The sequence below is a fragment of the Rhinatrema bivittatum genome, chromosome 10 (assembly GCF_901001135.1).
Source record: "Rhinatrema bivittatum chromosome 10, aRhiBiv1.1, whole genome shotgun sequence".
In the NCBI taxonomy this organism is placed as follows: domain Eukaryota; kingdom Metazoa; phylum Chordata; class Amphibia; order Gymnophiona; family Rhinatrematidae; genus Rhinatrema; species Rhinatrema bivittatum.
This window is the reverse complement of record NC_042624.1, coordinates 43,232,579-43,258,939: the sequence shown is the minus strand read 5'-3', so window position 1 is coordinate 43,258,939 and position 26,361 is coordinate 43,232,579. Positions and strand designations below refer to the sequence as shown.

Genomic DNA, 26,361 nt, shown 5'->3' with positions numbered 1-26,361 from the left:
GAGATGCGGCGACCAGAATTGTACACAGTATTCAAGGTGCGGTCTCACCATGGAGCGATACAGAGGCATTATGACATCTTCCGTTTTATTCACCATTTCCTTTCTAATAATTCCCAACATTCTGTTTGCTTTTTTGACTGCCGCAGCACACTGTACCGACGATTTCAATGTGTTATCCACTATGACACCTAGATCTCTTTCTTGGGTTGTAGCACCTAATATGGAACCCAACATTGTGTAATTATAGCATGGGTTATTTTTCCCTATATGCATCACCTTGCACTTATCCACATTAAATTTCATCTGCCATTTGGATGCCCAATTTTCCAGTCTCACAAGGTCTTCCTGCAATTTATCACAATCTGCTTGTGATTTAACTACTCTGAACAATTTTGTGTCATCTGCAAATTTGATTATCTCACTCGTCGTATTTCTTTCCAGATCATTTATAAATATATTGAAAAGTAAGGGTCCCAATACAGATCCCTGAGGCACTCCACTGTCCACTCCCTTCCACTGAGAAAATTGCCCATTTAATCCTACTCTCTGTTTCCTGTCTTTTAGCCAGTTTGCAATCCACGAAAGGACATCGCCACCTATCCCATGACTTTTTACTTTTCCTAGAAGCCTCTCATGAGGAACTTTGTCAAACGCCTTCTGAAAATCAAAGTATACTATATCTACCGGTTCACCTTTATCCACATGTTTATTAACTCCTTCAAAAAAGTGAAGCAGATTTGTGAGGCAAGATTTGCCCTGGGTAAAGCCATGCTGACTTTGTTCCATTAAACCATATCTTTCTATATGTTCTGTGATTTTGATGTTTAGAACACTTTCCACTATTTTTCCTGGCACTGAAGTCAGGCTAACCGGTCTGTAGTTTCCCGGATTGCCCCTGGAGCCCTTTTTAAATATTGGGGTTACATTTGCTATCCTCCAGTCTTCAGGTACACTGGATGATTTTAATGATAAGTTACAAATTTTTACTAATAGGTCTGAAATTTCATTTTTTAGTTCCTTCAGAACTCTGGGGTGTATACCATCCGGTCTAGGTGATTTACTACTCTTCAGTTTGTCAATCAGGCCTACCACATCTTCTAAGTTCACCGTGATTTGATTCAGTCCATCTGAATCATTGCCCATGAAAACCTTCTCCATTACGGGTACCCAATTAGGAGGTTGTCGTTTAGAAAGCTTTTTCAGATACAACATGGCTAACCGTTGTAGCAAATCTAATCTTAAATTCTGGTTGGTAACTTCCTAGATGTTGAATATAGAATATTCTTCCAATTGGCCCTCCACAAAATCCAACCAGTTCAATGTGTTTCAGTGGACCTTTACAGCATCTTCTCATTCCCAACACATGCCCCTCAAAATAACACTGCTTTAATTCCCCTCACTATAACAGCTTGAACACTGACACCATCCAACTTTTGATAGCTGTTCTATAGGAGATCAGGAGTGGAGAGGTGCCATGAAGGCCGATTCAAATGCATTAGGCTAGGAACATAGAATGAGTTGACAGGTAAGGTCCATCTCATGTGCCCATTTTCCCTGCAGGACAATCGACTGGCAATTGTTGGTTTCCCCGAGCAGCCTTTACAGATGTGGCGGTGGTGCTGTATGTTGTGGTAAGGAAGCATCCTGCCTGGGTCAGGCTGGGGACTCTCACAGAGGACAATCACTGGAGTAAACAACAACTATTCAGCAATTTAACTGTTAGCTGAAAGTCATGACATTCTCAGCTAATTTGTCCCTCTGATTTAAAACTTTACAGATACAATATTTATATACTATGGGGTAGATATTCAAAGCTGGATGTGTAAGTAACTTGACCAGTTAGAACTTATTCAGCTAAGTTACAGTGTATATTCAGTGGCATGGCGAAGCCACTGAATATATGCGTATATATACGTACTTAGCTGGATATGTCTACCCAGCTAAGATAAGACCTGCTCTATGGGGCAACTAAACGTTCACATTTACTTCTGCAGCTAACACCAAATATACTCGCTCTGCCCAGTACACGTCTACTTTTTGTACGTGTAAATTTTAGTTGTATAAGGGACTTGTATGGCTTATGCGGTGGTTGCTAAATGTAGGTGCATGTTCAGCGGCTGCTATTTAGCTACATAAGTCCCGCTTATCCAGTTAAACAGCACTGAACACATTTGGAACTTCGGACTCCCAGGGAGCTATCACAAAATTGCCAATAAGAAAATTAGGTCTTACCTCTGTTAATTTTCGTTCCTGTAGTACCAAGGATCAGTCCAGACTCCTGGGTTTTGCCTCCGTACCAGCAGATGGAGACAGAGCAAAACTTGTCAGGCTCTGCATAAATACCAGGGTGCCACCCACAGCCTGCCAGTATTACGTAATGTCAAAGCAGAATAACTCACACTGCCAACTATATACATAAAGGCCAACTGGGGAACTCTCAGAATACTTCCCCCAACCGAACACTTGACCGCCATTGTACTCTCGGACAAACTCTTCCGGCTCAAAAGGAAAAACTTCCGAGCAGCTTTGAGAACAGCGGACTCTCCGAACTTAATGCAGAAGCGGCGGGACTCTGGACTGATCCTTGGTACTACAGGAACGAAAATTAACAGAGGTAAGCCCTAATTTTCTTTTCCCTGTATGTACCAGATCAGTCCAGACTCCTGGGATGTACCAGAGCTTAAACTACTTGGGATGGGACCCGGAGAGGCCCGCTTTCAAGACGCCTGCCCAGAAATTGCCCTCTCTGGTATCCTGCACGTCCAACCGATAATGATGGGCGAACGTATGCAAATGATTTCCACGTCGCCGCCCTGAAGATCTCCTGAGTAGAGATCTGAGGACACTCCGCCCAGGAGGCCACCTGGGACAGAGTGGAATGCGCCTTCAGTCCCCAAGGTAACTGCCGACCGCTCAGGAGGTATGCGGAATTAATGGCCTCCTTCAACCACCGAGAAATGGTGGCTTTAGATGCCATATTGCCCTTCTTCGGGCCCTTCCAGAGAACGAAGAGGTGGTCGGACAACCGAAATCATTACTGACCTCCAGACAGTGTAAGAGAGCCATACGCACATCCGACTTCTTCAAATCCTTGGACCGGGGATTCGAACTGTCGAGGTCAGAAAACAATGGAAGCTCCACCGACTGATTCAAATGAAAGCCGAAATCACCTTCAGGAGAAAGGAAGGTACCGTACGAATGCTAACTCCGGACTCGGAAATCCGCAAGAACGGCTCCCGACAGGACAACGGCTGAAGTTTCGACACACGTCTAGCGGACGAGATTGCCACCAAAAACACAACCTTCAGCGTGAGATCCTTCAAGGTCACCCTCTTCAGTGGTTCGAATGGTGGCGCGCAAAAAGCCTTGAGCACCAAGTTTAAGTTCCAGGAAGGGCACGGAGCCTGCCTAGGGGCCCGTAGATACTTGGCCCCCCTCAAAAACTGGCCACATCCGGATGTGGAACCAGTGCTCCGTCATCCACTGAATCACATAAACAACCGAGAGCGGCCCCCTGCACGCGCAAGGAACTACAGGAAAGACCCTTGGCCAGGCCATCCTATAGAAAGGCTAAAATATTAGACACTAACGCCCGAGAGGCCCGAATGGCGCATGAAACACACCACGCTTCAAAAACCTTCCACACTCGTGCGTAGGACAAAGAAGTTGACGATTTCCGGGATCTGAGAAGGGTAGCAACTATGGCGGCCGGATAACCCCTGCCTTTTAAACGACGCCTCCCAAACGCCATGCCGCTAGACAGAAGCGATCTACCTGATCGAAACAGACGGATCCCTGATGAAGCAGATTCGGGAACGCTGGGAGTGTTAGAGGATCCTCCAGCGCCAGATTGTGAAGGTCTGCAAACCAAGGATGGTGGGGCCACTCGGGTGCCACCAGAATTACTTCCGATGGATGATTCTCTATTCGACGGAGCACCTTGCCTATCAGGGGCCAGGGAGGAAAGACGTACAGCAGGACGGATGTCGGCCAAGGAAGTGCCGGGGCATCCACCCCTTCCGCCCCCTTCGACGGGCGAAGAAGCGCGGGGCCTTGGCATTATGAGATGCCGCCATCAGATCCACGGCCGGCGATCCCAAACGGTCGCAGATTAGCTGAAACGCCCTGTCCACAAGCTCCCATTCCCCGGGATCGAGCTGATGCCGGCTCAAGAAGTCTGCGTGACCGTTGTCTACCCCCGCAATGTGCAATGCAGCAAAGCTGAGCAGATGCCGTTCCACCCACTGAACGAGCAGCCGAGCCTCCAACGCCACGGGACGGCTCCAGGTCCCCCCCCCTGACGATTGATATAGGCCACTGTTGTCGCGTTGTCGGACAGGATCCTGACAGACTTCCCTAGAACCAGGGCAGAAATTCCTGCAACGCCAGGCTTACCGCCCAGGTTTCCAGGCGATTGATCGACCAGTGAGACTCTGTCATGGACCATCGCAGGAGATGTTCGCATGGATGGTCACCACCGTCCATTCCGGGGCCGCGAGCGAGACCCCCCCGGAGAAGATTGTCTGTACCTAACCACCAGCCCAGGCTGGCGTGCTCCAGAGCTGTCAGAAGTAATGGTAGGTGGAATTGCTCGGACACCGGGCTCCAGGGGGAGAGGAATGCCGCTTGCAAGGGTCACATATGCGCAAAGGACCAGGGTACCAAGACTAACATCGATTCCATGGACCCTATCAACTGCAGGTAGTCCCAAACCATCGGTGGCCGCATCTGTAGTAGGTCTCGGACTTGGCCTTGCAACTTGAGACTGCGTTTGACGGAGAAAAAACTTTCCCCTGCCGCGTGTCGAATAACACTCCCAAAAACTCCAGAGACTGAGAAGGGATGAGGTGGCTCTTGGCCGTATTGACTACCCAGCCGAGCGAGTGTAACTGTAGGACCCGTTGGGCCGCTGACCGACAAGAGACTGATTTCACGCAAATCAGCCAATCGTCACAACTGCGCTGCTACCACCACCATTATATTGGTGAAAGTTCTGGGCGCTGTTGCGAGGCCGAACGGCAGAACTTGAAATTGGAAATGCTGCCCCAGTGCATAGAACCGGAGATATTTCTGATCCGCTTTTCGGATTTCGATGTGCAGGTATGCCTCTGTGAGGTCCAGGGAGGCCAGAGATTCCCCCAGTCTCACGGAAGCGATCACGGACCTCCGCATTTCCATGCAAAAACGAGGAATCCACAAACCTTTGTTGACGCTTTTTAGATCCAGAATGGGCTGAAAGGAGCCACCTTTCTTTGTAACGACGAAGTATATGGAGTAATGTCCTCTTCGTTGCCCCGAGGCGGAAACTGGGACGATATTTCCCAGTTCCGACAGCCAGAGCAACGTCTGACGGACCGTTCTCCACTTGTCTGCGTGTCTGCACGGGGATGGAAAAAAAAATTCCCAGGACAGGAGGGCGAAAAAATCTAACTCGTAGCCGTGACTTATCACAGAGAGAACCCATTGGCCCATTCGTCGTAGAAGAGAGACAGCCTGCCCCCCTACCTTCGGTACCGAGGCATGGGCGGGCTGGACATCATTGGTTCGGCTTACCACCGGAGTTCGAAGAGGTGGGAGTGGATCGACCAAAACTCCTACCGTGAAAAGGCTGAGGCTGCTGCCTACTCCCCCCCCCCGAGCGAAATGAGGGGAACGCGGCACTGGGACGATTGGGGCAAGGTTTCCTATTCTCTCGAAATCTGGACCTGGACGAAAAGGACCTCCTGGACCTCGACCTATTTTCTGGGAGTCCGTATCCCTTGTTCTCGCCCAGCAATTGGATCACGTCATCCAACTCCTTCCCAAACAGGAGGTTGCCCTTAAATGGTAAAGATTCCAGTCGAGGCTTGGAGGCACCGTCCGCCGCCCAGTTGTGCAGCCACAACAAACGCCTGGCCGAGACTGTCGAAACCATGGAACGAGCCGACGTACGTAGCAGGTCATAGAGGGCGTCCGCACTACAGGCCACGACTGCTCCGAGCCGGCCCACTTGTTTGGCTTCTCCTCGGAAAGCCCTTCGTTGGCAAGGAGCTGTTGCACCCACCGGAGGCCAGCCCGCAAAGCAAAATTACTGCAAATTGCAGCTCGAGCCCCCAGGGCGGACATGTCGAAGATCTTCTTAAGCTGAAGCTCCAATTTGCGATCCTGAAGATCCTTCAGCGCTGTGGTTCCCGTGACTGGGATAGTGGTCCTTTGTTAACGCTGAGACCGCAGCGTCCACCTTCGGCACCCGAAGGATCTCCAGCGCCTCCTCAGGCAAGGGGTAAAGCTTGTCCATGGCCTCAGTGACCTGCAAGCCCAACTCCGGGGTATCCCATTCCTGGAAGAGGAGGTCCGTAGCCGAGAAATGAAATGGGAACGTTGTGGGGGAACCACTCAAACCCAACAACAATGGATCCATGGGCCGAGACGAGAGTCCTCAGGGGTGCAGCGATCCCCAGCTCGCTCAGTATGACTGGGATGAGAGGAGCCAACTTATCCCTGCGGAACAGGTGGATTACCCTTGGATCATCGCCCTCCACAGCCAGGCTTTGATGTTTGTCCCCCTGCGATGGAGCACACTCTCCCTCTACCCCCCTCGGGGGTGGGGAAGGCTCCTCCTCACCTTCCTGGTCCGTGGAACAGGAGAGGAATCTGTGTCGTCCCGGAGGGGAAGGGCCTGCACGGCACGCTTTGCCCTGGTCTGCCCCGCTACTTTCTCCAGGCGAGGGGTGAAAATTTCCCTGTGGGGGGGTCTACCGCGTCCCCCAACTGGGGCAGACGCCGCTTATGAGCCTTGCGGGCCTGAAAAACCCGGTGCATCGCCAGAATGAAAGCCGAAGAAAAAGACCTACAGGAACCCTCGTAATCGGTGCCCGTGTCGTGTGTGTCCCCCCCCCCCGGCGGCGAAACAGGCTGCGGGACCGGTCTCTGCGGGGAGAAGGAGGGCGGGGAATTCCTGGAATGTGCCGCAATCGGCACAGCGGGGGGGGGGGGGGGCCAAGATGGCGGGTTTTCCCGCGATTTTCGGCGCACGTGTGGAATGAGGAGTTGAAATCCCCCCCGATCGCCAACGTCTGGCGCCGCACCATCGCCCCCCTGAGCCAAACCCGACGAACCCTCGTCCCCGGGGATGCAGGCCAAACACAGCCCATCCCGCGAAAGGCGAGCGCTGGAGCCGCAGGCTGAGCATGCCGTGCCAAGCGGCATGCTCAGCTCTAAATCCAAAACGCCGCAAAATAATAAAAACACCACCGGAGGGGAGGCATGGAAACGCCGCACTGAGCCCGAAGGGAGGCCGTCCGATGCAGCCGCCAGGAGAGAAAACAAAAGCCAAGCCGTTTTTTTTTTTTGTACCTTGGAGCTGTCCCTCGCAGAGTTCTGAAGCGGCCTGGTTGGGGTGAGTGAGCCGGGCTCCCTGGTATCTCCCCAGCTGGGCTGTAAGTAAGCAAGGCCCTCGACCCTTAGCCTCAGCAGTCCACTCAACCAGGGGGGATGGTCCCCTCAGGACCTGACAACCCCCTGGGAGGACAGGCCTGCAAACTTCCTCCTCTCAGCTGAACAGGATTTTTTTTTTTTTTTAAAGAAAACTTAATTGATAAAAGGAACCTAGCTAACTAAGGCCAAACAATACTAGCAGAAATTTAAAATCTACTCAGGCTGTGGATCATGCACCCGCACCATCTGCTGGAGACAGAGTAATATGGGCAGGCTGTGGGTGGCACCCTGGTATTTATGCAGAGCCTGACAAGTTTTGCTCTGTCTCCATCTGCTGGTGCGGAGGCAAAACCCAGGAGTCTGGACTGATCTGGTACGTACAGGGAACCAGGCTATTCTGGGCACTTGTTAAATTATACCGCACTTTCTTGATGCACGTTTGCCTACATAAATACTCTTTCTTTACTTTGATTATGGGTTAGGTAGAGAAAGCTCTTGGAACCTTCCAATTTCTTTTATAATATGTTTTTCTTCTTGTTGCTCTGTAAGGTACTTGGATCTCCCAATTTCCTTATAATGGGTTTATTCCTATTTGGACTGTATAGGTCTATTTTGTTTTTTTTTTTTCAAAATAATTTTTATTGCCAGAAGCACAACTTACAAACACAGAAATCAGTAACACAGTACCAAGACAATAGATGTATGCTTTGCATGTCAGCTATTTTAATTTCTACTTAACATATACTTAGTTTAAAGTATTAGAGACCAATATGTATCATTTCAACTTTATTGTTAATTTTTGACCATTCATTGATAAGCTGTAATTGCTATTTATGTTAAAATGGTATAAATAAAAAATTAAAAATAAACAAAAATTATACCGCACTACAATTTTAATGAGACTCACCACTGCTTGCTTTCCTTAGCTTTCTAATCAAGTTCATTAATTCTTCCTCAGAAAGAGAAGAAAGAGAGACCTGCTGAAAAACAGAAGAGGAAGCCAAGATGAATGCCAGAGATCTGATACATGCTTTTTGTGCAGGCATTTATAAACTGCACACCTCAGCAATATTCATCAGATACAATCCATCGGGCCAGCCTCTCTGGTAGTTTTTGCTGAATATCCATGAGATACACAGACATTTAGCACAATCGCTACGAAGTATGTTAGTCGTTTATAAAAGTACTATAAATGCAAAAACTCACTTTGTCTTCTGTTTCCATTGCATCTTTAAAACCTGCGTTAATATCTTGAACATAGTATACCTGAAGAAAAAAGAATAAAAATGTTCTGTACTATGTAGCAGAAAAGAAAACAAGTTAAAGCAAACCTGCTTGTTTACTATCATAATATTCAGCCCAGTAAGGGACAGATGCAAAAAAAAAAAAAAAAAAGCATTGAAAGCATCTCTTCTGGGGGCGCCATGCTGACAGCTGGTGCCCAGGAGTGGTCAGCTGTCCGTGGTTGTCCACCAGTTAAGAAAACAGACGCTGAATTTATCGGCATCCGTTTTCTTAATTGGGGTCAGAAAATGGATGCTGGTTATCTGAGCGTCTGTTTCCCAAACCTGACCACTGGCACGATATTAAGTTGGAGAATGTACAAAAAAGCAGTATTTTTTGCTTTTCTGTACAATCTTTTGGGGTGCTCAGAAATGTGTGTATTGGACGCACATTTTTTTTTTTTGCAGTTGGAGTGAATAAGAGTCTCATTTACATGCATCTGCATGTAATGAGTGCTATTAGTTTCCCGGCGCGTTGGACGCATATTATGGAGGTGCTATTCCCCTTATAGCATAATGGAATTAGGACGCTCTCTTTAAAAGGTTCAAAAGGGGGCTACACAGACCACGAAGAACCAAATTCAGACTCCAAGACGGACAGATAGAATGCACCGGCGGCCTTAGGTGTTTGACCCCCTTCAAGAATCTAGCCACGTCCGGGTGAAGGGCGATGGAAGTACCATCAATCTTACCTCGATACCAGCCCAAGGCTGCTATCTGTACTCGAAGTGAGCTGTACGACAAACCTTTCTTGTGGCCGTCCTGCAAGAAGGCAAGAATATGACAAACGGCGGCCTGCCGTGGGAACACATTCAACCCACGGCACCAAGAGTCAAACACCTTCCATACCTGAACGTAGGTAACCGAAGTAGAGGTTTTACGAGTGTGTAGGAGGGTAGTAATAACTGCCTCCGAATAACCCTTCTTCCTCAATTGCCGCCTCTCATAAGCCAAGCCGCTAGACAAAAGCGATCGGCCTGATCGAAAAATACTGGGCCCTGCCAAAGCAGGTGAGGCAGATGGCCTAGACATAAGGGACTGTCCACCGCCAGGTTGATCAGATCTGCGAACCACGGCCTCCTTGGCCACTCCCCAAGAATGACCTGTCCCCTGTGGGATTCAATCCGGCGCAAAATCTTCCCCACCAGCGGCCATGGAGGAAACAAGTAAAGGAGAACATGCGTGGGCCAAGGAAGAACCAGAGCATCCATGCCTTCTGAGCTGTGTTCCCTTCTGCGACTGAAGAAGCGAGCTGCTTTTGCATTCAGCCAAGTTGCCATCAAGTCTAACATGGGGGTCCCCCACTGTTGGATGATAAGCCGCAGAGCCTCGTTTGACAGCTCCCACTCTCCGGGATCTAGCTGCTGACGACTGAGGAAGTCCGCCTGAACGTTGTCGACCCTGGCTATGCGAGATGCTGCTATGCGAGACAGGTGACGCTCCGCCCAATCCATCAACCTGCTCGCTTCGGAGGCTACTAGTCAACTTTTTGTGCCCCCTTGCCGGTTTATGTAAGCCACAGTCAGAGAGAACCCGAACTGCCTGGTGGCGAACCAGTGGAAGAAAGTGGTGTAGCGCCAAGCGAACCACCCTAGTTTCCAAGTGATTGATGGACCACTTGGTCTGTGGCAGCGTCCAAAGACCCTGTGTGGACCGCAACTGACAGATTGGCCCCCCAACCCGTCAGGCTGGCATCCGTTGTCATAATGATCCATTGAGGGGGCTCCAGATCCACGCCTTGGAGCAAGTGATCCGGTATCAACCACCAATCCAGAATGGACCTGGCCAGCTCGAGGAACGGTAATGGCAGCTGGAACTCCGCCGATTTGGGATCCCAATGAGAAAGTAGCACCCTCTGCAAAGGACGCATATGAGCAAAAGCGCAAGGAACTAACTCCAGTGTGGATGCCATAAAACCAAGAACCTACAAATAATCCCACACCACGAGTAAGGGAAGAGCTAACAGACAACGAACCTGAGACATTAGTCGCTCCATCCTCACCTGTGGTAGGAAAACCTTTCCCAAACTGGTGTCGAAACGTGCTCCCAGAAATTCCAACATCTGGGATGGAACCAGCTGGCTCTTGGAATAGTTGGACTCAGACGGTTCAAAACTGACTGTACTGCATCCTCGCAGAGTATCCTCGACTTCGTCCGCATGAACCAGTCGTCCAAGTAGGGATGTACCAATATGCCTTCCCTCCGAAGGCTCGCTGCTACCACCACCATCACTTTGGTGAAGACCCTCAGGGCTGTTGCCAGCCCGAAGGGCAGGGCAAAAAACTAGTAATGGTTCCCCATGATCATGAACTGCAGAAACCTCTGATGAAATTCCTGGATCCCTATGTGGAGATAAGCCTCTGTTAGATCCAAAGAAGCCAAAAATTTGCCTTTGTGGACAGCCGCAATGACGGATCTCAATGTCTCCATTCTGAAGCGCAGGATACGCAACGCCCTGTTGACCTGCTTCAAATCCAATATCGGGCGGAAAGTGCCCTCCTTCTTGGGAACAATGAAGTAAATGGAGTAGCGACTGGTCCGCTGCTCGGCTGTGGGAACCGGAACAATGGCTTCCAGGGCCCGCAATCGAGTTAGTGTTTGCAAAACCACTTGCTGTTTCGTTGAAGACCCACTGGGAGAAATGAGAAACAGGTCGCGAAGGGTCGTGCAAAATCCAAAGCGTAGCCGTGATTTATAATGTCGAGGACCCACTGGTCTGAGGTGATCTTGGCCCATTCCTCCTGAAAGTGGAAGAGTCGCCCCCTGACCTCCGGAACTGAGGGATGGGCCAGCGTCCCTTCATTGGGACGCCTTATTGTTGGCGAAGGTATGAGAGGCGCCAGTTCGCGGGGGCCGCCTGCCACGAAAGGAATGCGCCCATGCTTGAGATCTTGTGGGCGGTTGTCGTGGAGCATATGAGGAAGAGCCCCTCCCGGAGCGGAAGCGGCGCTGTCCACAGAAACGGCCGCGAGACGTGCCGGGAGAACGGAACGATCTGGGCTTGTCCTCCGGTAGCTTGTAGACCTTGTTCTCCCCCAAAGAGCGAACCAGCTGCTCTAATTCGTCGCCGAATAAGAGCTTACCCTGAAAAGGAAAGGTACCCAATTGCGACTTAGAGGAGGCGTCTGCCACCCAGTTACGTAGCCATAAGAGCCGCCTTGCCGAAACTGCAGAAGCCATAGTGCGGGCCGAGGTGTGGAGAAGATCATACAAAGCATCCGCGGTATATGCTACCGCAGATTCCATGCGGTTTGCCTGTTCAGTTTCTTCCAGAGGAAGATCCTGTGCCGTGAGCATTTGTTGGCCCTCTGCATCATGCGGCTGCAAACCGCGGCCCTCACGCCTAAGGCTGAAACTTCAAAAATCCGCTTGAGCAAGACTTCCAGCTTCCGATCCTGAAGGTCCTTGAGCACCGTGCCTCCCGTAACGGGGATGGTGGTATGCTTGGCAATGGCCGTGACCACCGAATCCACCTTGGGGATCTTAAGGAGCTCCAAGGACTCATTAGGAAGCAGGTAAAGCTTTTCCATAGCTCGGCTGACATGCAGGGTAGCTTCCGGAGTATCCCATTCCCAGGAAATGATCTGAAAAAGTTTTGGATGGAAAGGAAATGTTTGCGGTGGAGCACGGAGCCCCAATAACACAGAGTCTCCTGGCGAAGTATCTGGAATTGCCTGTGGGACTGGGATTTCAAGTTCCTGAAGTACATTTGAAATTAATGGGTCCAGCTCCTTCTTGTGGAACAAGCGGAGTATCTGTGGATCGTCCCCCTCCACTGGATCCGCACTACCCACATCATCACCCAGATCCTGAGTGAGAGGGTCCTGAGAAATAGGATCCGCAACCGAGACCTGAATGGGACTCCCGAACCAGAGCTGTCCTGGCCTGTTGGGCCCTTAAAATACTTAGCTGGGACAGGAGACCGATTTTCCCAGTCAGTTTCAGCTTCCACATAAGCTTTATGGAGAAGTAAAAAAACTGGGAAGAAAATGGGTGAGGTCTCTTTAAGGGCCCCCCGCTGAAGGAAACGGAGGTAGACCCGAGTCCCGCTGAAAATTGCGGGGTCTGTGAGGGCTGAGTGCCGGCGGGGACAAAGGAGGAAGCTCCTCTCCCTCCCCCATAGAATCTGCATCACCATCGGGCTGAATCAAGATGGCCGCCGCCCCTGTGCTCGGGAGCTTGCCTGGCCTCTGCCTCCGAGGGAGCGATGCTGATCTGTGTCCCCTCTGGCGTAGCAGAGCTGCTCCCCCGCCCGAAATTGGCTGCTGCGCAGGCCCCTCGCCCCAGGAATGCACCGGGAGCAGAGGCCTTCGCGGGAGAGACGGTACCCCGGCTCCCCACAGGCCATGCAAACGGCACCCCGCGGCATCTGAGAAGGCGCGAAAATGCTGTTGGGCGGCCAGCCACCCCGTCCGGAGGCCCGAGTGAGTAAGGCAGGCGCGGGACAAACAAGTCGTTATTTAAATAAAAAAACATTTCCTCTCTGAATCTATTGTGTTCTGTATCTCTTTTTTTTTTTTTTAAACTTTAATAGCAACACATGGGAACACTCTCCCTGACCCACAGAACTACTGAGCCTACAGAGGAATTAATCTCTGCAACAAGTGTCTCCGAGGAATGCAGCGTCTCTGGAGAAGAGGGGGAGAGTAACCGGCCCACCGGTGAATCCTCCCCCTTCTAACTCACTGGGCAGGGGACCAAAGTTACTCCGGGACAAAGGCTATAGGGCAATGCCCTGCCTTGCCTGCCAATGCTCCTTTTTTTTTTTTTTATTATTAAGGAATTGATCTAGTCAGAGGATTCCCATAAGATTAAATCAAACCTGACAGAGGAACCCTTCCCAATTTAGAGGTGATCAGGACTGCAGGTTATGCTCTCTCAATCTGCTGGAGTCAGAGAAATACTGAGGGATCGCAGGTGGCATACCAGGGTATATGGGGGATGCCTTTTCAGTTTTTCTCTGACTCCATCTGCTGGAAGGGAGACATAACCCAGCAGTCTGAACTAATCCTGGTACGTACAGGGAACCAGTGTTTGCAGATTGCCCATGGTTCTGCTCAGAATTCAGTCTGCCATTTTTGCACTGCCCTAGTCTTTCATCAGGATGTGCTAGAAAAACGATTGTTTTTGTTTTCTTCAGAAACATCTAACACAGGGTCCCATGAAGCATTGCAAGCTAATGTAAAAAATGACTTTTTATACATGTGTTTAATGAAGGATAATCCATTCTTCACAGTTTGCTTTGATACCCAACAGAAATGTAGATGGGGCTTTGTTATACAATTCTAAGGATATGGTGCATGAATTATATACTCAGAAACCATAGCTAAAGCAACAGAAGCCCAACAGAGCCAAAAAGAGTTTCTTCAGCCTGCGGTTCTTAAAAAAGTGAACCACAGGAAACTGCACTTTGCAATTTTCACACTAATGTTCCAGGTTCCAGTTGCACTGATTGTTCCCAGAAAGTGCCTCTTCAGGACTCTTATACACTGCTTTCCCAAAGCTCTAAGACCAGACACAAGAAGATGAATGGCACTAACCGGTTTTGGCTTCTCTCGGGAATTACATTTTTTTAGATGCTTTTCTAGTTGATCTTCATACACAGTACTAAGAAGTAAGAATGAGATAAATGACTGTTGTGTAGCATTCAAGCACACATACAAAATAATATCATTACAACCACAACAAACTTACTGTTTTGGATCTAAAGGACACGGAATTCTTTTTCTGTTATTTTCATCCTTATATTAATGGAAAGAAAATATGTATTCAGCTGGATTATAGGGGTTATGAAAAAATCAGACATGTTTTAATTTTAGAAAATACAACACAATTTGTGATACTTAATTGGTAAGCAAACAGAACCCTGGTACCTTAAGGTGATTATTGAAATATGCAATCAATACTGTGTGTGTCTGAAGGTCTGAAAGGCTCATGCACTACATCATTCGTATGTTAGTCCAATAACAAGGTATCACACCCTCTAAAGAAATTAGTTTTCTCAAGGATGGATATGACTACTAAACCTCTACACCATAACAGTATGTGTAAAATGGAGAGTACAGGCACATCTGGATGTCAAAAGGAGCAATTCCATCACAGACTTGTTCTATTAATTTTATAAAAGCATGAAACAGAAGAATTTAATTATTTGTCACCAAACCTAGAAATCAGAATTGCATCCTTATTATACACAACTATTGAATAAAACAGAGTTTTAACAACCAGCACCAGGTTTCTCAGGTGTATAATTGGACAAAAAGTTCCATGTAGAATTAATGGAGCCTACCATCTGGTATGTGTGTATACATGGTTCAAAACAAAAAATACCCTTTCAGGATAACACTGATGTTCTGAAAATGTAGTATGGATTTTACACTAAACACCAGTTATTAAGGGAAAACACAAACACTGATCTCATGGAAAAAAGGATTGAAATACATATAAGGTAGAACTGTTACGCTCTTCTTTTTGATCATGGTGATGATCCTGTTGTGCCAGACCTGTGCTATACAAATATTCAAATAAGTATGGTTTTTTTTCTTTCTAAGCTAAGGTGTAGAGATAAAGCTAAACAATGACATTACTATGTTGATTATATTTATCATCTGTCAAGGCATCCTATTAAGGAAATAACAGGAATCTCTGAGGGTTACAACTGCTTGGTTTAATATTTCAAAGTGTATAGCTCTTCAATGTTTACTATTCAGTTGTTCCCACTAATGAAACACTGCTCTACACTAGTACAATTTTACAATACTATCATATCAAGAGGAAACAGGATTTTTCAATTGTAAAGATTGCTTTCTCTTCCCCTCAGTTCCTATGGGCCCATTTCACCAACGGGTTTTTTTTTTAACCATAGACACAGAATGGAAAAAATCCTCTATCACTGAACTTTATTTTTCTACTGGTAAAAACGACCCCAATATCTAAGCACCTATGCAGACTTTCTAGAGCTACATAACAGGGCATCAGGGGAATCTGAGATGGGGAGGAGGGATGCTCTGAAACCAAATAACCGGAAGCAATGAAAAGGCCAAAGCTTATCAGATTATCAAAATGTCTACCATACAGAATAATCTAAAAGAAGCCATGATTTTACGCAAACTTGATTACTCTGAATCAGCACAGAATGTAGAAACTCCTGAGATAATGTCCAGGCTTGGAATCGTAATGCCATCTAATGGAAAACCTTACTGCTGAAGCAATGGCTCGATATTGCATCTGACGTCATGCCAAATGATCACGTTTCAGACAGAACGCCGTTACGCTTTGAGTGAAACGTCATCCTATCATGCCCGGCCATCTATAAATGAGGCCTAGCGGGTCCAAAAGCTGAAATCCATGTTCAGTCAATTCCAATACGTGAGATTCAGAGGTGTGTAAAAAAAAAAACCGCACAGGATTCTGCGGCAGAGCCACACATCCTGAGCCAGCCCCATGAGTAAAAAAAAAAAAAGTCCCAAAAGGTTTCAGCGTCTCGGACATCCCACGCCCCATGAATTGTGCAGACCCGAGGCCCGTATTCGGCTAAAAGCAACGATATCTAACTACGGCCTGCCCAGGCTCGGATAGCACATTTCGCCGCCGGTCACGTACGTCGTTCCCTGGGGCCGTGTTTGCGTGTTCCCCACACAAGCTTTTCCCTTCTCCCACAACCATTTTGCAAAATCTCTTCTTCCGCTGCACGAAAAAAGTGCAGCGCCCTGGATAGGGAGCCGAAAGTCCAGCTGCCTCCATAGCCATCAGCACTCTGCCTCTGAGGAGGAGGAGGAGGAAAAAAAAGCCCGACACACCCACAGTGTTATCTGTCCCGAAATAAGAACATAGCAGTGTTATTTGTGCGTGTCAATTATACATATTCCCTCTCCCACTCCATTCCCATTTTTTAGGGGGTGGTGAGATTTTTTTTAAACAAAATATACTATCGACTCTATAGTATATTTCATTCTATGCCAGTTATAAATATGGCGGACGGAACTTCGATTGTTACCCTTTAAAAATCACTCCAGATTTATCTATGTCCCAAACAATCTGGTGGAGCAATCCTAGAGCTTGCATTGTAAATAACACAGCGAAAACAATCGACGGAAATTAGTTTAAACGCCTCTGAGGGTTGAGCGCAGAGAGGGCGCTTTTTTGCCTCAAGACGTTGGTGGCGTGCGGGGTCAGGGGTGAGTGCGCGTTGCGTCATCACGGGCCGTTGCCTGGCTCAGTAACGGCGGGCGGTCAGCGCGAGCGAAGCGCCAAACTCAAAGGCAGTAGCCGTCGTGGCGGCCGGGATTATGATTGCGGCATGATGGAGGTTCTCTTTGAGCATGTGGTGCTGGTGCAGGTGAAATGCAAGGACTGCGAAGACAGGTGAGGGGCGGTGTTGGGTGGAGGAGGCCGGCCGAGGCCTGAGGCCTAAAGAGCTGACGGTTACTGGCCAGACGGTGGGAGAAGGAGGAGCAGAGCTGAAGCACGGTGCGGTGCATTTTTAAATGCTGGGATGTGTCTAGTGCCCAGATACTTTGGGACTGATTTTCAAAAGCATTTACATACGTAAAAATCAGTTTTACAGGGGTAAATATACTTTAGTGGGGTAAGTGGGCTTTTGAAAACTGCTATAATATATGCTATTGAATTGTCCATAGGATTTACCCGTGTAAGTAAATGGCTTTTGAAAATTGCTCCAATACAAGTTACATTTACAATATAAAAACCTCTGAAAATTATCCCTTTTGTGTATAGACTGGGCATGCATGTTTTATGTTTAGATGCTTTTCAGAGCAATAAGTCAGTGAATAATAATGTTCCCCCCCCCTTTTTTTTTTAAAGAAATGGGATCTGATGTATTTCTACTTTTTTATTTTCTACATATTAAATTCTTCACATTGAAGTCATGTGCACCCTTGCTGCTCACTTAAGATTAATATCCAGTGCTGTAGGTGCTTAGTCATGTCTTTACTACATTTCTTCCCCAGGGCCTTCCCTCACTGGAGCAACCCAGAGGCTGGGCCCTGGCTGCAAGATTAGAACTGCTTGTGCTGGGCCAGCAAGAGCTACTGTGTATTGCTCTAAAAAGTCTCGCAATTTATAAGCCCTACTGGAAAGTGGCCCAGAGGATCATGATTTTCTTTCTTTTAGATTAGAAATGCATCTGTCTCTTGTTCTTGCAGGAAGTTATCTGGCCTGTTTTCACAAAATTTTTTTAAAGCTTCTATTTCCTTTGCAAATAAAATTTACTAGTGCAAAGTTTGAAAACTGGAATCATTTTAGGTTGTGATACCTTTTGTAGAGTGCTAACAATAAAGGTAACCTAGAACATAAACTTTTGAGAGGCACTGGCAGCTACAGGTGACAAGGACCTGTGTAATCTGGAAAGATCATGTACTACAAAGATTTTGTAATACAATGTTGAAACCTATGAAATGCCCAAGAGATTTTCTGGTAACATGTATGGGGTATACTAGAGCATGTGAGATTTGTTATTTTAACCAGTTAATTTTGTTCTATTGTACTATATAATTTCATAATTGTGGATACATGTATAGTAACTACACTTGTTTTCTGCCATGTAAGGGAAGGCATTTGTTGTACATTATATCATTGACTAAATTGTAAGCTCTATGAAGAACTGTCTTAAATGTATCTTTACAGTGCTGCATGCAAGTAGTAGCATTATAGAAATGTTAAGTAGTAATACTATTAAGCCAGGTAGCTGGCATTTGCATTTTCACCTTTTATATTCCCAAGTGCTTGATACATTGTTGAATCAGGATGCAAGATTTAAGTAGCAAGACTATGTATTCCTAATATCCCATTGGCCCATGTAATGCTAAGTTGGATAAATCTTGTAGTATTATTCCAGTAAGAATACCCACTGTTTTAACTGGATATTTAGAAGTTTGGTGTTCAGCACGCTGGTTGATGCTGCAAATCAGGTTATGAAACTTCCTTTTTAGAGATTGTAGAGGAAAAATAGATTAATGGAGAATTGAGAATTGAGAGAGGTGAACTCAAATGTTTACAAAAGCAATAAACTATATTAAAAGATGCTCAGTCTAGTAAGTGGAAGTGTTCAGTTTTAGTTCATGAATCCTGTCAGTGCAAGACTTGGCAGCATGTGGCCTTCTCTCCTCAAATTTTTCCAGTTTTGAGTATTCAGGGGCAGGAACTGGCTTGCTTCTTAGCCTTTGACAGCATAACTAGTAAAATATGGGCTTTTCTGAAGTTTCTCCCTCTTTCTGTGGACTGTTGTGACCAGGAGTTTCAAAAGACGCTTCTTTGATCTCAATTGTTCTTGTTTGTATTTAATCATACTTCTGATGAAATCGATGGGAGACCTATCATGCTTATGAAAAGTTAACTTGCTCTTCTAAACTGATGTCTACAGCATCTACAGAGGCAATATTGCACCTGCAATATTGCCTCTGTAGATGCTGGCAAATGACATTTAATGGTTTCCCTGGTGGCTTAGTACTACACAGGACTTGCAACCTCCTCTAACATTTGAAAACCTGGTACAATTCACTGGAGGTAGAGTACAAAGGCTAGTCTAGTCATTTCCTCTTTTCCTGTTGTTGCTGCTTGATAAGGTTGGAGTTTAGATTCAAGGAGCTAGTAACCATGGCATGCAGCCCGGTTATCAAATGGGTATTAGAATAAGACTTAGCAATTTGTTAGCTACGAACGCCTGAGAAGTAAACACTGTAAGAAACCTGCTTCCTGTTTACCAACATTTTAGTGTTTTGAAAAGATTTGTAAGAGCAAAATTAATACTGTTGCTGATGCTCAGCTTCCTGCAAAGGTGTGGATGGAGAGAGATGATTGATTTCAAAGTGCCATCTTTGTGTGACATGAATGTTATTGGATGCCCAGTGCTAGAACCTTGAATTCCAGTTAGTAAATAGAAAGCATTTTCCATGCTTTTTTCTTTTACCTGCCCACAATGATTTCCTGGGTGTTACATAGGCCGCTTTTATTTTGTTTTTTTGTTTTTGGGGCTATAAACAAAACACAAATGGCACCATGCCTAGTTTAGAAAGCTTTATTACAGCCACAAAAATAATTCAGTCTTGAGAATCTTTTTAAAACTGGGAGTAATGCCAATTGTTTGCTTTCTAGCCTGAATGTTTTTTGGTTGCATTTTGCTGCTTTTGTGTTTAGATCTTGGGTGCAACTACAAAGTATATATTTTTTTTCTAAGAGCGGGAGGAGCGATCTCTGTAAAATAGAACCTTTTATTCTGCTTTTGAGTTAATTGTTCTAAATCCCTTTTCATATCTTCTCATCCATGGATATTATGTCTGCAAGATGCCCATGCTGCAGCATTTCTAATAGTCATGAGTCTTAAACATGGATCACCTGTACAATGGCCAAGACATAGTATCAACCAAAACCTTACTTCTTAATGCACAGTAAAGTATACATTTTACTTGAATATGCCTAACAATTGCTTATTTGTTCTGCAGGAGAGTAAATGCTCGAGTTTATATTGAGTTGCAGTCAGCTTCGAATCCTGTTCATAGAAGGGTGTGTATTGTTTAATGTATTTGTTGATAATGCTGTCAGCTAGCCAACATTGCATATGTGTGTTGGTTTAATATTGTTTTCAGCTTAGTAGCCATAGTTTAAGATTTTTCATGTTTCTTTCTTAAATCATACATTTTAAAATGTTAAGTGTTTTGTGCTTAAAAATTGTCAGCTTTGTCAGCAATTTTTGGACTAGCTCATAAAAATAACATGTTATTTCTTACCTTTGTATATGTGTGCAGGATATTAGTTCAAAAAAGATATGAGCCAGAATTAGAAGTAAAATTGTATTTGAACAGGCTGGTACTAAAGTCACACTTATTGTATGTTGGTGATGTTACCTGTAAACAAAATTACACTCCGTTAGCTGGATTGTACTTCAGTGTGTAGAAAGAAATCGTGGTAACAGTGTTTTTAGCATGGCTTGCATAGTTATTGCCTTCAACAACTCGTATGGTAACCTGGGTTTATGCCTGCTCTCCTTGGATAGTATAAAATAGGGGTAAGTAACTCCATTCCTTGAATGCTGCCAACAGGTCTGGCTTACTGTGGATATTTATGTGCACTGCCTCCACTATATGCAAATATACCTTTATAAGTATGTATTGTCCATATTCTGAAAACCAGACCTGGTGACAGCCCTCAAGGACCAGATTTGCTTACATTTCGTGTAAAGGAAAGAGAGCTTTTTATGAGATGGTGCCTTTTCCTTTTTGGAAGATTTTAAAATATTTGCCAATGATATTGTTTTCAGTTCAGTATTTTAATATTTTTACTATCTTTATCCTTTTGAGAGGCAAATTAGAAAAGATTTTTGTAGTTTCTAGTATCTGCTCTAAGTATAACAGTTTTTGGAGGTATTGAATAAAATGTTATTTAATGGTTAGATATAAATCACAATGTCTAGTGCTAGTTTTCTTTCTGTAATTTTGAAATATATCCATTAAAGTGTCAAGAAGTTGTTCTCCCATTATATGTTTGCAGTGTTGAAAATATTCTACATGTTATGTAATTGCATGATGTCAGACTTGTCTTTCTGCGTCTCTTCTTTGGATCTAGTATTACTGTCATGTATTTGCTGGTAAGCTATGACCTTTCTATCCTGAAACTAAAGCAGAGTTCAAATATCTGCAGTGGTTCTGGAGAAAGCTGAATTCTTCGCAAGTTGTGATATGCTTTTGTTTAAACAGCATAAGAATTATTTATAGGTATTGTGCATTAAGTGTTGAGACCACATAGGTCTCTTTCAAATACCAGAGGAAGGGACCTATGTTATCTTGAAAGCTTATCTTCAGATAATTCTTATGTAGTCCAACATATACAGCTTGCAATGTATTCTGAAGCTAGGAATGAACTTGAATATTTTAGTTTTTATATAGCGTTTTTTCAAATAAAAATCACAATGGTTTACAATATACATATGGCATGACATATAATGACTTAATATAATCACATAACCTACATACTATACATCGGCATGAACATTGTTTTTGCTAAAGTATTCAATCAATATTAAGCCAATCAAACATATTTGAAGTGGTAAAAAAAAACTTTGAATAAGATCATGCAATTGGAAATAATTTAGTAGCATGTGTATCTGATACTTTATTAAAAATCAAAGCTTGAAATCAGGAGCATATGAGAGCATGCAGAGAAAGATGATGAGCACTGATGGAGGAACCATTACCTGCAGTTCAGGTGGTCTCTAAGGCTACTCATTGTGGGTAGGTAGGTTAGAAGCTTAGTGCCCAGCAGTGGAGGACCACAATACTTAAAACTAAGGAGATTCAGAAAAAACTATGACTATGGTGGGGAAAAATGACAAGTGTAAGTAATGGTTTTGATAGTTGATGAAGATTAGATGGTTGTGGTGTCTTAGCCCTATTAAAATCATGCTGACTGGTCTAAAAGGACTTGCTTCTCCACAGTTCGTTGGCTTCATCTCTCTCATCCTAGTGCATTAGTGTTGTATACTAATGTTCTTTGAGGAATGCTGGTGTCTGAAAACTGTCTGTTAAAATATATGGAATCTGACACTGTGAAACATTTTTCTTTTCAGGATTTAATAGTTCAGTTGACTGATGATACTGATCCTTTTTTTCTGTTTAATCTTGTAATATCGGAGGAAGATTTTCAAAGGTAATTTTTATATACAAAAAATATATAATTTGTGATTCATAGCGACATTTTTATTTTTTTACTTTTAAAAGTTTTATATACTGCAGTCTACAATGGGGTTTGATCAAGGCTGCTTACATTAACACATGCGTAATAAAATATACAGCACAAAGTATGGTTCAATAATTTAAAAAGGCATAAAATCAACAATGTAGCAAAGAAAGCCGCAATAACATCACACCTTGAAAGTTTAGTACAGATGACCATCAAACAATCACAGGCTGAAAAAAAGCAAGGATAAAGAGAGGTTTTCAAGTTTTTCTTGAACTCCTTAATATTAGATATTAACTGGAGTGAATTGTGCATAGCATTTCAAAGGATGGGGCCTGCAACAGAGAAGGCACGCCTTCTGGTGAGAACATTTGCTGCATAGCTGAGATGCTAGTGGATGAATATGCATTAATTGCAAGCCATTGAATTCAGCAGTTTGTATCTTTGATCTCAGCTGTTGGTTTAAACAGTTTAATCTAGCTGATTATGTCTCGCTACTCTATTGTTTTTCATTGACAATTTTATCACTGTCCAGTTTTTATCGTTTAAAAAATCTTTCCTGTCCTCCAGCTCCCATGTTTTACGCTCCCTGTTTGATGTAACTTTTTACCTTCTATATAGTTGTTAATTGGTTTCCCCCTGTTCTATTGTAAACCGGTACGATAAGACCGCGTCTTGAGTATCGGTAGAGTAAAAGAATTTAAATAAAATAAATAAATTGATGGAAGTGTTTGCATACAAGGGATACTAATGCTATACTTTTCTTTCTTTAGAAAACAGCTGTCAGGAAATGCTTTTGTGTATAATTAGTCAGATCTTTGGGTATTCAATTTTGATATTAAATGTTTCAATATGGCTTGGACATAATGTCACGGCAAATATACAAAACTCATAGCACAACATGTTTAAGGTTAGCTTAGTTATTTATTTATTTTTAATTTTTATATACCGACATTCTTACATCAAATGCAAATCATACCGGTTTTATTGACAATAAAAAGCTACATGGATAAGATCCCAGTATTATTTTGAACACCTGTTTTATCACTGTGTTAATTTATACATGCATTGGCAGGAGTGGATAACAGATGGAAGCTGATTAGATTAGACTGTGCCCCCCTCCAAGCAAATGTACTTATTAGTGAAAACACAAAAACCTGTACCATAAGGCTACCTGTAAAAGAGAGGGACAACAAGAGGGGTGGGTATGAGGACATGTAGAAGGAAGAAAGAATACTTGCAGCAATTCAGAATTGTCTTCTATGACAAAAGATAGAAAATTAAGAGGTACATTTGTATAAACTTGTATAGATTTGCATGTTACTGCAAATGTTATAAGGTCACAAACTAAATTATCCATTTTCTGACCTTGTCAGGATAATTTATTTTGTTCTTTTTCAGGTTTTTGAGTGGGGCAAAAGGAATCTTGGTAATTGGTACAGAAAAGGAAGGAAGGGAAATTGGTGTGGAGATGGGATTTCAGGGAAGAAGAGAAGGTGAACGAGGAGATCTTGGGAGATAGGGTTCTAGAAGGATAAGTGGGAGAAAGGGATCTGAAACTGAGGGAGAGAATGCTGCTTGCAATTCCCCACCTTATCTGACACCTCTCTCCCTCTACACACACATCCTTTATGGTGTCTATAAAAATAGGGGCAAAGGATTAGCATTCAGAAAGGATAAGGGAAGCATAGGGAAGAATATCTGGTAAAGCTGAAAGAAATATGGAATGTAGCCAGATGGCAAAGGCATAAGTAGAAGAAAAGGCAACTAGACAGTAAAGCAAGGTGATGGCTGTTTATTTTTCAGGTGTGTCAATGAAAGGAGCAAAAACTGACAGAAGAAACAGATCATGTGAATAAGGAAAAAAACAGAAATGCTAAACAAATGCTTGTAAAAGGAATTGCAGGACTATCTATTGTTGGTAGTGAGGCAGATGCCAGACCATTTACAAAAGAGGATTTCTCTGAAACTAGCAGAACTGAAAGTAGATAAAGCTGAGGCCCAATTGGAGGTATTAAGGGATCTCAGGCTCTCTGAAGGATCTAGTCACTAGGTCTTTGGAGATGGAAGAAGTTGTGCAGGATTGGAGAGAGGTGGATTTTCTCTCTTTTCATAATAGTGGTAATAAGATGGAGTTCCCTAAAGTCAAACTAATCCAGAGTCTATATGATTAAAGCTATGGTCTAATTTTGCCTAAGTGTCTCAGCAATATTCATTATTGGCAGATTTTGTTGATTTTCTTGCAGTTTTCCAATAGCAACATAATAAAAAAAAAAAAAAAAAGCATTCTGGTGTTCCATAAGCCTACTTTTGTACTATACCAAAAAATGTAACACCATATAATTCACCTGGAACAGCAAATAAACACAAAGGAGATAATTTTCAAAGTCACTTATTCCATGGATATGTCTAGGTGCACAAAAATCTAGATGTTCCAGGGGGTTGAGTTAGGATTTACACCCCTATGTTTGATTTTAATAAGTATGCACCTAAATGAACACACAGAAGTTATGCCCTGCAAAAAGCAGGTGTAATTTTTGTGCATTATATAATTTTCAAATTGAACTTATGAGTATGTTTGCTTTAAAAATTGGCATAACTTGTGTGTGTTTTTGTTTTGCTTTTTTAATTTTATAAAATTAGTCTCTAAGAGAGCAGCTGCTAGTGGGCCATGTCACCAGAGTGAAAAACAGTTTACAATTTCACTTATTTTTCCAGCTTCCAGCTAGAAAGTCGTGGTCAAAATCATTTATAGTTCTCTTTAAATTAAGAACACACTATTAAAAACAGACATAACTCTTAATATTCATTAGAAATCATAGCTGGTTGTTATTTCATTGATTCAATTATTCTTGTTGCTACTATTTTCTATTTAAAACAGTTGCATTGTATTTTGGTCTACATACAGGCTTTACAGTTTGTTTCCCCCCCCCCCCCCCCACCCCCAGAGTTTGCATTTAGTACAGCCAAATCTTTGCCACATGAGTTCCAAGTATACTGACTGCTGACTTTCAATAACCTCTAGAAACAACTTAGCAGTGCTTTAAAGCTTTCTTTTATGAGTAAGAGTACTTTTTAATTTGTTTCCATTCCTAGAATCCCTTTTATTATTAATTTCTAATTATTCTTTAAAGTTGGATGGCTGGGCAGATTAGATAGGCCATATGGTTGTTTTCTGCTTTCATGGTTCTCTGTTAAGTTACAAAATTTAAATTGTAAAACATGCATGAGCTCAAGATCTTGACTAGGTTGTGGCTGCTTTCATTTTACCCCTAGGCATTTATAGGACAATGCATAACATAGACCAAAGACACAGTAAGCTGGTCAGGTCCCTAGCAATGATTGACAGCTACCTGAGTTCAGTGGGACCCAGTAGCTGGTGTATGCCAGCTTTTTTTTTTGTAATTTTCAATGTATTGAAATTTTCAAATAAAATATACAAGAAAATCTTAAATTGAAATATTAACACACCAAATCCCCCCCCCCCCCCCCACTGATCACATAGTCAAAGAAATGCGCTCTGTTCTTTGTCCCGACTTGAAATAAATTATATATTCAAGCAAAGGAGGGGAGAAAATCCCTTTGCAGGATTGTTAGCTTTTCCATTAGATAAATGCCCCACAGTCTCTTATAAAAAGATAACTTATCAAAAGATAAATCTCACATTTCGCACCTATGCGTATTTGAATCACCAGTTTTATTAATGTTCTTTTGGCATCCCCTCTACTGTAGCATGGAATAAAAATACTTTCGGCTCTTTCTCATGTTGAAAATGCATAATATAAAAGATCGGCTTCTGCACACTGTTCCAAAAAGGCACAATTTTAGAAAACCAGATGTGATCCAGGGTTCCAACTTCCCCACCCCAACAATACTTAGTGATAGATTTTTACATTTCAATTGGTATGGTTTAGAATACCATCAAAGGTAGACTTTAAAAGAATTATCCATCAAATGTTTGGAAATGGATGTT

The 26,361-nt window shown here is 44.0% G+C and overlaps 2 protein-coding genes across 7 annotated transcripts in view; one reads left to right on the top strand and one right to left on the bottom strand.

Annotated features, from left to right (window-relative positions):
• TRMT13 (tRNA methyltransferase 13 homolog) overlaps positions 1-16,507 on the bottom strand; it is a 36,311-nt gene extending 19,804 nt beyond the window's left edge. The window contains exons 1-5 of one of the 3 annotated variants that reach the window (XM_029617435.1): positions 16,302-16,507; positions 14,394-14,440; positions 14,240-14,306; positions 8,623-8,682; positions 8,324-8,393 (exon numbers count right to left, since the gene is read on the bottom strand). In XM_029617435.1, coding sequence (XP_029473295.1) covers positions 8,324-8,393; positions 8,623-8,682; positions 14,240-14,306; positions 14,394-14,440; positions 16,302-16,448 — 391 coding nt within the window. In that variant the 5' untranslated portion in view covers positions 16,449-16,507. Of the gene's footprint in view, positions 1-8,323; positions 8,397-8,622; positions 8,683-14,239; positions 14,307-14,393; positions 14,441-15,899; positions 16,093-16,301 lie in introns of those variants that run through there. The other 2 variants (XM_029617434.1, XM_029617436.1) reach the window with 2 other exon arrangements.
• A 375-nt stretch (positions 16,508-16,882) lies between these two features.
• The window catches only part of SASS6 (SAS-6 centriolar assembly protein), a 180,795-nt gene continuing 171,316 nt past the window's right edge, over positions 16,883-26,361 (top strand). For all 4 annotated transcript variants that reach the window (XM_029617431.1, XM_029617430.1, XM_029617433.1 and 1 more), the window contains exons 1-3: positions 16,883-17,063; positions 20,159-20,219; positions 22,279-22,358. In XM_029617431.1, coding sequence (XP_029473291.1) covers positions 16,999-17,063; positions 20,159-20,219; positions 22,279-22,358 — 206 coding nt within the window. In that variant the 5' untranslated portion in view covers positions 16,883-16,998. The remainder of the gene's footprint in view (positions 17,064-20,158; positions 20,220-22,278; positions 22,359-26,361) is intronic.